Source organism: Mytilus californianus, unplaced genomic scaffold (assembly GCF_021869535.1).
Source record: "Mytilus californianus isolate M0D057914Y unplaced genomic scaffold, xbMytCali1.0.p SCAF_2, whole genome shotgun sequence".
Classification (NCBI taxonomy): Eukaryota; Metazoa; Mollusca; class Bivalvia; order Mytilida; family Mytilidae; genus Mytilus; species Mytilus californianus.
The window spans coordinates 84,400,650-84,413,324 of record NW_026262668.1 but is presented as its reverse complement, the minus strand read 5'-3'; the positions used below and the strand labels follow the sequence as shown (position 1 = coordinate 84,413,324).

At 33.0% G+C, this 12,675-nt stretch overlaps 1 protein-coding gene across 4 annotated transcripts in view; it reads left to right on the top strand.

The window, feature by feature from the left end:
• The window catches only part of LOC127730318 (proto-oncogene tyrosine-protein kinase receptor Ret-like), a 118,987-nt gene that overhangs the window by 55,511 nt on the left and 50,801 nt on the right, over positions 1 to 12,675 (top strand). The window contains exon 18 of one of the 4 annotated variants that reach the window (XM_052238651.1): positions 1,741 to 6,104. The exons of the other annotated variants lie outside the window; for them this stretch is intronic. Within the exon in view, the coding sequence (XP_052094611.1) occupies positions 1,741 to 1,888 (148 nt within the window). The 3' untranslated portion in view covers positions 1,889 to 6,104. Of the gene's footprint in view, positions 1 to 1,740; positions 6,105 to 12,675 lie in introns of those variants that run through there. 4 annotated transcript variants of the gene reach the window in all.

Genomic DNA, 12,675 nt, shown 5'->3' with positions numbered 1-12,675 from the left:
CAAATGCCAGCTCAGGATTACATTATGAAATAAGCAATTATAGAAACATATTTACATGAAATATATGAACATGTATAATGTTCAGGCACATTTAGAATTATAATTAAACGCAAAAAGGCCTGTGACTTTCAACGTCCCATTTCTTTAGTTTGTTCATCAGAAATACCCTCTAATGAGCATGTAGTTGATATGCCAATTCTAAATGAATGGGACTAAAATCCATTGTTTTTCTATACCAATTACTGACAGAGACCTTTTTGATAATGCTGAAAACTGGTATCTTGAAAGGGGGATCCATCAAATGATAAAATAAAGGTTCCAGATAAGGGGACGAACTTTGATACATTTAGCCATTATTTGTACTGGACAGACATTTTTGTTTTTCTGCTTTGAAATAACGAGTGTTGTTCCAGTACCAAACTGATTAGTTTTAGATGATGTCAACAAACCCTCTAATCTTGCATCACAAAGCTATATATTTTCAAATTTCACAGTATGCATCTGCTTTTTTTTTGCAATCAACTGTTATTTCACCTACTCTCATAAAACCATGAAAGGCTAGCGAAAATGCAGTCATAAACAGGTTTGTCTCTTACCCGTTTTTACATGTTACCGCCAGTGACCCCAATAATTTTTCCAATATATCTCTCGTTATATGTAATCTATTGTCCTTTTGATTTGGGCACCCAACCTTTTTATTTCTTCAACAAATTTTCGGACCACAAATTTCTGTGTATTGTCTTCTAAATTGATTTTATCAAAGTAACTTAAGCTTGAAATATAGCCAGATACTGTTGAGTTGGACAATTTCTGTCTAAACAGATAAACAATGAATGATGTCAAGTCACCAAGTTGAATAGGCAAGACTTCAGAAAAACCCTGATATGCTTTTGGTTTACTGGGTGCTAATGAATTTATGATTCATTTCAGTTCTGAAATCATCGTCAGAAATTATTGTGGGATTGCTGATTGAGAACTGTCTGCATTCGGAACCAAGTCCATAAAACGTTGTTCCTGAAATCGAGAAAGAGCATCTGCGATTGCATTGTGCTCACCCTCAACATGGTGTGCCCTAAATTGTATGCTGTTGTCCATAGTGAGAAAACTAGTTGCCTTATCACTATCATAACTGTCTTTGATTTTGATGTCCTTTTGTTCACAATGCTTACTAAAGTCTGATTATCTATTCTCAACAAAATCTGTTTTTTTCTAAATGAAGGTTCCCATATCATGAAAGCCAACACAATGAGAATAAGCTGCAAACATGTTATATCCAATAAAATGCTAGTATCAGCCCAACTACTGGGCCACTGGTATTGGACCCAGTGACCTTGAAAATAAGCTCAACAACCTTATAAAAAATTACCTGCACTATCAGTGAATAATTCAAGACTTTCATTAGTCGACCAAAATCTATCAGGAAAATAACACTGACCATTGAATCGATCTAGAAATTAACCAAATAGCATCTGCTTTGACCTCTGAATTCAGTCTGATAGTATAATAAGGCTTTTCATTCTTAACTGAAGCTATCAAATCGTAAAAACGACGAATAAATGCACGGGCTGATATATGCCTCAGTCCCCTGACCGAGGTTCGGGCGTACAATTAAAAATGGCCTAGCTACGCCAGTGGTCTCATATTAACTGATGAAGGTTATGTACAATTAAAAAACGTGTCATCTGCAATGAAATCTGTTTTTATACGTTTATATAGCTAATAATTTTTTTCTTTTTATAGGTTTTACAAAATCATGCTGAAGTGTTGGCACTATGATCCACATAAACGTTCAGGATTTGAACAGATCAAGCAAGAATTGAGCAAGCTATTTACAGAAGAATCTGGTGACGACGACTACTACATGTACTACAAAACAAACGAGGTGTGATCATTTCCGGCGTCTGGGTGATTGATATCAAGTTCTTGATATCATACTACAGCATCCGCGAACAGAAAATTAAATCAGTTAGCAATGTGTTTATTATTTTTTTTTCAAATTCAGCTTTAAGTTGTTTTACAGCTTTTTAAATAATTTGCCTTTTTACTTTTATGATGTATTTGGAAATTAATTCTTTAATTTTATGGAACGTTCATATTATTAGACAAAATTGAATGACAGAATTGCGGTAGAAAATAGTTTTTGTTAAAAAAATCACAAATTTTAGAAACATAATTTTTCGCTAAAATTGCAACAAAAATTCATTCCCAGTATCAAATTATTTTTTGCTAGAAATCACAATTTTTAGATACATCTTTTTGTGTTTGGTTTTCAAAACTTGCCAATCAGTTACTTTTTTAAACGAAACTTCGAACATATCTTGAATTATTTCCTTATAGCAAAATTACTAACAAATGAAACCCTATCAAGTGTATCTCTTCGTTTGTACCGGTATTAATTATTTGTTTCTGTGCCTGGCACAAATACACAAGGGACCCTTCCTAACATCGTCAGTGTTCTTCTTTTTCCTTTTAAATGTTAAAATTTGTCTTTGATAATTATCTTATATATAAAGAAATTAACAAATAAAAAGAATTTTTCACATAGTTCGGATTTTCTTTTGAGATTTTTTGTACGATGCATGTTTTTGCTTTTTTTTTATTTTAAAATTATATTTTATATTATATTAAGAACAACAACATTTAGCAAGTATTATATTATCTATATTTTTTATTTTCGTCAATTTTTAGCTTACCTGAACCGAAGGGTCAAGTGAGCTTTTCTCATCACTTAATGTCTGTCGTCAGTCTTTTTCCGTTAACTTTTCCAAAAATCTTCTCGTCTGAAACTACTGGGCCAATTGGAACCAAAACGTGACCACAATCATTCTTGGGGTATTTAGTTTAAAGATTGTGTCCGACGACCCCGCCTTCAAACCAACATGGCCGACATGGCTACAATTAGAACATAAGGGTAAAACGCAAGTTTTGTCTTATCTTAAAAACTGCTATAGATGATGAAAATCTGATAGAGCAGGAATGTTCAAAATGTTGAGATCTACCTTCTGTCTATATATATATATCAAAACTGTCACTAGACTTCTTATAGGAGTTATTGTCCTAAAATGATAAATTAACCATTTTTTTTTTTTCATTTTAGCCTTTTTTCATGAAACTATAGTAAAAAGAGGGAAACTTCAAATTCAAAAATGATCAACAAGACATGGCGACTGTTAAAACGTTTAAACCCGCTGCATTTGTATGCACCTGTCCTAAGTCAGGAGCCTGTTGTTCAGTGGTTGTCGTTTGTTGATGTGGTGCATAAGTGTTTCTCGTTTCTCGTTTTTTATATAGATTAGACCGTTGGTTTTCCTGTTTGAATTGTTTTACACTTGTCATTTTGGGGCCCTTTATAGCTTGCTGTTCGATGCGAGCCAAAGCTCCGTGTTGAAGGCCGTACTTTGACCTATAATTGTTTACTCGTAACACATTGTGACTTGGATGGAGAATTGTCTCATTGGCACTCATACCACATCTTCTTATTTCTATGATCTACAAATAAGTCAGCTTGGGCGACACCGTTAATCAACTTCTTGCTGGAGTTATTGCCGTTTAAAGACGATTTTTACCATTTTTTTTGGGGTCCATTATCTTGAAAATTGTATTAGATAGAATGACACTTTAAAAGCAAAAATGATCAGCAAGACAAGATCTACAAATAAGTTAAAATGCTGAAATGGTTGGTCGACTCTTCCTAGCAGTAATTGCCCTTTAATGAAACTTTTTACCAATTTTTTAGTTTGCATTTTTGCCATTTATTTGAAAACTATAATTAGATAAATAGAAAAAAAAATAGCAAAAATAATCAGCAAAACAGGATTTGAAAATAAGTCAACATAGTCAAAATAGTCAGTCAACTCCTTATAAGAGTTATTGCCCTGAATTATGATTTATACCTTATTTGTTATATCATGATAGTAAATCATTGATAGAAACTTTAAAAAGCAAAAATGATCTGCAGGACGACATCTACACATACGTCAAAATGATTAAATTGTTAATTAACTCTTTATGGGTTTATCGCACTTTAATGATGAATTTTACCAAAAAGTGGCCATTGATGATGATGCAGGTGAGCGACACGTGCTCTAGTTTAATTTCTTGTTTACTGCAACACACTTTTGCAAGTATTAAGTCTACTTTGTAGTTTTTCTTTCTAATTTTAAAAGCAATGTTTAGTGTTTTTACTGTATCTTATCTGTAATTAATTTTTTACTGTTATAAGAAAATCTATTGTACATTTTTGGCTGAATATATATTTTCAAATTTGGAATAGGTTGAAGACAACGTACACATTACTATAAGATAGAATTCATCTTCTTTCTCTCTATTACATAGAGCCGCTGATGGGATATTCTAGTTTCTAACGATGTTATTAAATATATATACACACACACGGTGCAGGCAGGGTTGCCACGATGTCACAGAAGCAAGGGTTCGAATCCCTCTAAGGGAAGAACAAAAATTTGCTAACGCAAAGAAGATCTAACATTGTTGGGCTAAATTTGAGACGAATTATATATATTGTATGTTGTTAACCCTGTATTGCCACATGTTAGTCCTGTATAACCACGTGTTATCCGATGGAGAATGTCTGTCATAGAGTTGTCACATGTTTAGACGTATATAATAAAATTCAAATTTGATGTGACGGCATGATAATTAACGTTATCATCCTTTACGGCAGACAAAAATAGCTGATCTGAAAAGTACACCATCTACTTGCCACTATACTTCATGTACTGTGCTACAACCCTAAAGCCGACGAAGAAAGGCTTTACATCGACCACCGAAAGCTGTATTTTATGTAGCCTAGGTGGTCGAGTGGTCTAGGGCGCTGGACACGGTGCAGGCTGTGTTGCCACGATGTCACAGAAGCAAGGGTTCGAATCCCGCTAAGGGAAGAACACAAATTTGCTAACGCAAATATGAAGATCTAACATTGTTGGGCTAAATTTGAGACGAAATTTATATAACTAGCGATTGAACGTGGTCGATATATAATAAATATATATATGGATTCGGGTTTATATAATCCGTTCATCCTATTTCGACTCTTCAAAATTCAAGAGTCAATCCTAAATTGAGGTAAATTATATGGCCTTCCAAATACCGTTTCAATTCCTAACATCACTGGTGATACAATGGATGGATCTGTCGTAGAGTTGTCACTTGTTAAGACGTACTTATTATATATATATAATATCGCGAGCGCACTGTTAGTTATTCTTGTTTTGGCATTTTTTTCTCCCTTACATTTATATATTTAGTAAGTTCCATCGGAAAAAAAACACTTTTCAAATTCGAACTTCATTTTTTTAAATTAAATTATCATCGTTAAAAAGACAATTTCTATCAAAATTTATTGTATTTTTAATTTAAATTTGTTGCTAAAGCAGAACAATTAATAAACTTTTTTTTTTGTTTAGAAGAAGTATTTTGATTTTCCAAACCTGAGAATGTTTAGAAAAAGTACTGTGATTTTCCGAAACTTGAGAAAACTTTAATTTTGGATAGTAAGGTTTTAATTTTTGAAACAAACCCTTCGCGTAACTTCCGGTTTACTTTATAAACATCATATAATAATGACTCATTTGGGTTCAAAATATGCAGCCAATTTCCTCTACAGAGAACTTCAGAGCTTTTATACAAAGAGGTCCTTGGTTCAATTCCAGTTTGGACAATACAGTTGTATTTACCGCCTTTGAAAAAAGTCAATTTTGAAAGAAGATTTTTTTTTTGGCAAATTTAATTTGAAGTTCATATTACAAATATTTTGCTTCAAGGTTTTTGTTTTTCTTCACCACATTAAATGACCATATCTCACTACAATAAAGCATAATTGGACTAACATAAGAATTGTAAAGTTTCTTATAGGTAAGACAAAACTTGGACATATTTTATCAACATTTTAAGCCCGAAGCGAAGACGAAATATAGCAGAAACATCAAAATACAACATTTTCTTTATACAAAATAATGCATTTAATACTTCTCTACACAAGATATTTAAAGTACTCGGGAAAGTTCCAGATGACTTAAATAATATTTCTATATATAGTATCATTATGTTCAACTTATTCATTATTAAAAAAAAATTATCTTTTCTGCTTTTCTTGTCGTTTTTATTTGCCTTAGTGTTGTCAAGATTCGATTTGATTGTTAAGTTCCATTTCTTACAATATTCGTTTCATTTGTTGAAATAATTTTGCAATCCATTTTAGGATTCGGATATTAATCCTATTTAGTCATCAATCAAGTATAAAATTTTAAAATAAGGAGATATGGTATGATTTTCAATGGAACAACTATCCACCCAAGTTCAAATGAAGTGGATGTAAGCAACTATAGGCAACCGTACGGCCTTCAACAATGAGAAAACCCCATACCGTATAGTCGGCTATAAAAGCTCCCGAGATGAAAAATATGAAACAATTCAATAGAGAAAACAAACGGCCTAATTTATAACAAAATAATTTACGAAAAACAAATATGACAGACATGAATCAACGACAACCACTGAACTACAGGCTCCTCACTTGAGACAAGCACATAAAGAATATGGCGGGGTTAAACATGTTTGTGAGCGCTCAACCGTCGTATTTACAATTTGATATCTTGTTATGTTACAGGACCACACATGTTATCAAAAAGGGAGGTTTATTACACTATACAAAAGAGTATATTGCGTGGATAGTTATCCTAGAGACAAATGTGTATATTGAATCTGGGACTATCATACTATGAGACAAAAGTCCCCTTTATGCTGTAGAACACGTCGGTTTGATATTAAGAAATGATGATGGGCATATTAAATGCCCTCGAGAAGTCTTATGGATAAGAGCTTTTCATGGGAAATTGCCTCTCTCTCTCAGGTTTTTATTTTCTGTAACGGTCAAACTGTTTAAAAAAATAAATCTTATGCTGATGCCGAAGTATCATAAAAGAGGGGAAATTTATCAGACTAATTTTACCATAAAAGATCTAAACCAGCAATTAAATAAGAACACTATGAAATTTAGCAAATTTTTCATCAGTGCCAGAAAAATAAAAAGAGGCGGCTACAGAAAGTCAATCAATATCTCAATCAACTAAAAAGATGGTCTACACCCAGGAAGCATACTTAGCCTTGCCATTACCAAACAACTATTGCTTGACACCTACAGCGAATGCTACAACGCATTACAAGAATCAGAATTAGTCCAACTAAAAGTCGAAGAAACAGAGCTACCGACACTTTTCTAGCACCAAGACGAAAATACTGTAGTAAAGTGTTTATGTGAGTTTCTCTTATCAGTCTTTACTACACGGTATTAATAAAGAGTCCAAAACTACTCAAAACAAGTGCTGTAGAATAAATTCAGCAAATTCCATCTGTATAAATATCGGCTTAAACTTTCAAAATGCGGTTTATCACAAGCATTATCATTATTGCAAGCACCATTATGAACATGAAGAATGCAGCTATGACACACATGGAAGATGGAGAGGTACAAATAAAACAGGATGTACATGTAACTGTAAATAACTTGTTAACAACAATAAATAGACTAAAATCACCAAGAGCTTATCCTTGTAAATGTAAATCAGTAACATCATATTTACCGCTCATACTATAAGCAAATGCAAATGATTTAGATCCAAACCCTGGACCAACGCATGATAACAGTACTATATACCCCTGCGGAACATATGACCAGCCTGTGACAGACATGGGACGACAAAGCCATTAGATGCGATACATGTGACCAATTGTTTCGTATCAACTGCCAAGATATTCACAGTAAAACCTATAGCTACCTTGTTGATGATAAAAACATCTCTGTGCGATTAAATTGTATTATTTGTGACAACCAAAACTATAATTCCTTATGTAGGAACAGTCTTTCTAGATCTGAAAAAAAAGCATTTCATCTTGTTGATCATCTCATTCTCTACCATAAATTACATTTGTACAAAGTCTCAGGTCATTCAGTAAAATGGTTCAAGTCATACCTCTCTAATAGACAACAAAAAGTGTGCTCAGGTAATACAGCTTCAGATCTTGATTATATTAGATATGGGGTTCCTCAGCGATCCATTTTAGGTCCCCTACTGTTTGTTTTATTCATATATGATATGACTTTAGAGGTATCTAATTCAGTCATTGACATGTATGCTGATGATACAACACTTCATACCCATGGTATAAATAAAGAAAGGATAGAGAGAAAACTAAACCATGATGCCAAACACTATAAATATAGCAATACAAGTTAGCTCAATAACATCTGTTGAAACACAAAAGCTTCTAGGTATATAAACTGACAAAAATTTAGATTGGAAATTTCAAATTTGTCATGTATGTAAAAACATAAGTTCTTTTATTGCACTGTTATCCAGAATTAAGAAATATCTAGATATTAGTAGTAGAAAATTATTTTATAATGCTTATATTCTGCCAATATTTGATTTTGTTGCTCAATATGGGGAAATTGTAATGCAGATGGAATTCAAAGAATTGTTAAGATGCATAAAGTTCTCATTAATAAATCACCTAATTACCTTAAAGAACTATGTTGTCCAATTTTAATCCTACACAGCAGAAATTTACGATCTTCGGCAAATAATAATCTAGCTGTAGTGAGGCCTAATACAAATTCGATGAAAAAATCATTCACATATAGCTCATCAACACTTTGGAATAAACTACCAAATGAAATAAAACTATGTGAAAATCTTGGCACTATTGAAAGAAAATGTGTAGATTATTTTAGCTATAGATGATATGTAACAACTCTCTAACTCTATCATGTCTTTTTATTGTTTGTGTATAATGTATAATTTGTTTTTTCTTGTTCTACAGACAATCATTTAGTGTGAAAGTTTAAATATATGTTCAAAATTGTAATATTTGTAATACTTGTTCTGTATGTTTTTGTGAGGGCCTCAAAGTAAATTAGTGAATGCTAATTGAGTCACCCTCTTTAAATAAAAAGTCATTATTATCATTATTATGAGTACAGCATCCCCACAAGAATATGTAAAACCAAAACACACATCAACACCAAAGAGAGAAAAACGAGAAAACAGAAATAGACCATTTATACCATTAAGGAACTTAAATGTGAACTGTCAGTCCATAAGAAATAAACAACACAAAGTCCAAAACCTTATAGATAGTACAAAGCCAGATGTATTGATAATGACAAAAACTTGGTTGGATTCATCAATCAACAACAGCCAAATATTCCCACCAGAATATAACATCTATCGCAAGGACAGAAAGGAAAATAAAACTGGGGGCGGAGTCCTTGTCGCTATACACAACAGGTTTCTAAGCACTGAAATACCAGAACTAGCCACCAACTGCGAAATAATAGTGACAAGAGTCCAACATATAAGGTACGAAAGACATATACATATGCTCATATTATAATCCTAACACATCTAACAAAGAGAGCATCTCTGAATTTGAAACAGCTGTCAATAGAGCTTCACAAAACAATACATGCTTAAGGATTAGGGGTGACCAGGATGGAATTGGAAAACAAAACAGTACGCCAAGGAACTCAATATTCACAACAACACTACCAACTTACAGATATTCTTGATGACGATGGATTAACTAAATTAGTACAAGAGCCAACTAGAAATAAAAACACATTGGACCTTCTTATCACCAACTGTCCTAGTAAAATGATGAGACTAGATGTCATTACAGGAATTTCAGACCATGATATTGTGTATGCAGAAATGAACACCAATCCAACGACAAACAACCAAATGCCAAGAAAAATCCAACTGTATAGAAGAGCTAAATGGAATAGCATAAAAGAAGATATGAATTTGCTTTATATTAAAATTCAAAAAGAAAGCCCGAACAAAAAGACACAAGTATACTCTGTAATATGTTTAAGAAAGGCCTTGAAAGCAGTACAAACCAGCATTTACCTTCCAAAATATGCAAGACTAATGACAAAAACCCATGGATAACCTAGGAAATCAAAAAAACTTCTGAGGCGAAGAGACCGAGCCTACACAAAGAAGAAGAAATCAAACCATGCTGCTGATATCAAAAGATTTATACAACTGAAACAAATCATCCAAAGAAAATCAAGACAAGCCTATTGGAAATAAATAGAAGACATAATATACTCCAGAAGATAATGAGGACATCTGTTTACCAACAAAAAGATTCTGGACCTATATCAAACAAAAGAAAAGTGATAAAAAAGAAGTACCACCACTTAGAAGAAATGGGAAATTAGAAACTGATCAAATAAACAAAGCAAACATTCTAAATGACCGAAAAAATCACATCTGATATTGTTTCAACATTGTCAAAACATGAATTGCAAATGTTAGTTTAATCGATGTGTCAACAATAAAGAGCATACGGTTAAAGCTATTAAATTATGGTTACTCGACTGTGTACTGAGCACCTGGAGTTCAAATATTTGATCTACAAGAGGATATTGCATTGTTTTTAATGCCAGTTCATTGTTTCAGATGTAAAGTCCAGCGCTGAAGATGTAATGGAAATTTATATCTACAGCGCTAGAATTAAAATCTACAGCGCTAGACGACGTAACATCTCTAGCGCTTGACTTTAAATCTACAGCGCTAGAATTTATATCTGCTGCACTTCACTTTAAAAAAAACACAGCTCTTTTTCTGTATGAGGCCAACAAGGCTCAGTAAACAGTAAATTAATGCAGGTTTTTAAGTTCAGTAAGGCACCAATCTGATTAAAAAGATTGGGTAGGCACCGACTATTCATCTTTTGTGGGCGGGAGCATGTGTATTTTCTTGAGCTCCGGACAAACATATTTTTCGACTTTAATTAAAAATTTACTTTTTAATTTCATTGTTTTTTATTTGTTCCCTCGTTTTTAATGGAGACAAACTATTTTTTCGCTTTCCTTCTGAAATAATAATGTCTTTCTTCAAGAAATTTGGAATCAAACATTTAAATAAAAATGTATGCCTCTCCTTCCCCTCCCCTACCCCCCCCCCCCCCCCCCCCCCCCCAAATGAACGGTCGGTACCTAAGCCCATTTAACCGTTCGGTGCCTTGAGTCTGGAGGTGTTTATGAGAGGTGTTCAACAAATTTAAGGCCCAAAGACCTCTGGATGTTTGTGTAAAGATCCTTTTATGTTGCGGGTAGCTGTCTAGTTGTGTCATGTCTATCAGATTTGTTTTTCGCAAATTGTTTAAGGAATGACTGTAATATTTTTTCTGTCTATGAAGAAATAACATAAAAAATGTGGTGTACACTGAATAACCCGCGTAATTGTATTCTTTATGCCTCTCATTCTGCGACTTGCGTCGAATGCGGGTTAAAAAAGAACAACCGATATTAGCTCTCTGACCTAGACCTGGTCGGTGGGCTTTCAACTTAACAGTAGACAATGAGATATAATAGCTACTACTAGCCTCGGTATTTTTTCTATGTTGTTCACAAGTGTTAACTCTGTAAAATACATCAATGTTGTACGTAACCCTCTTTTTGTAGATAATCTATAACTTCGTGTCAATTGTAGGCCAATTTATGCTCGATAAGTCATATAAGTGTGAACGATGGAGTAATCAATCTGTTTCTAATTGTCATTTTGTTTTCATAACTTTGAAATACACCTCTCCCCTTTTTAACCGTTTGCAGTAGTTCTTATTTCTATAGAACAAGATATACTCTGACCATGGCCACACTGTTATGAAATTCATTCTATCTTGTATTCTTGTCTTTCATTTTTGCTTATGGAAGATTTCAGATTCAGGAGCAACTTACACAATTTTAGATGAACCTTTTCAATATTATCACAGTTACTGAATCCCCATATTTCTGATCCATATAACAGAACTAAAGATTAAGGTGTATGGCTTTACACTTTTAATCAGATTAGAATTGTTAGAACAAAAGGTTTGTGTCACAGATAAATTTTGATACTATCGTATTTCCTCTTCCTTGGTTCGATTTTCTAATTATTTCCTTCCAAAACCAGGAGTTATCTCTATTATAGTTATTTCAAAGATTTACTTCCTTTGAATGTTTTTCTAAAAAACACATTTCAGTAAAGAAGTTATTTTTATAGCAAAAGCCTTTTGAATTTTCATTACATTTATGTATTTGTTTCTTGAATGCGCTTTTAATATTCTCATGATATTAATTGGGGTTCTACATTTCTATGTCGCTCGCACTGGCAAAAAAACACAGATTTCTAATATTAGTTTTGACTACTCGACAACGCAACAAGTTTAGTTGGAGATATTTAATTGTAACAGAAAACAGATTATAAATGTCTTTGCATTTTTTGTCATTTATTATATAGACCGCAAGTAATCAGTCGGTGTGAAATCGAATTGTATATTTTTAGGTCTTTCCACTTTTCTGTGGAAAGACCTATTGTATTTGTTCTGATTATTAGGTCTTTCCACTTTTCTGTGGAAAGACCTATTGTATTTGTTCTGATTATTATTTTTTTTTTCTTCCGGCAAATTTTGAAATTTTTGTTTCGCAATATGTCGCTTAGATATTTCTAATATTGTATTGTACAGTTTATGCGCTTTGAAATTTCACCCTGCTAAGCCGAACCAGTTATCTCCCTATTCACTGTTTATCATGTGTTTGCATCTCCTTCGTAACAAAAAAAAGATATCGACGGAATTCTTTTTACAAATTGTTTGTTACATCTTTAG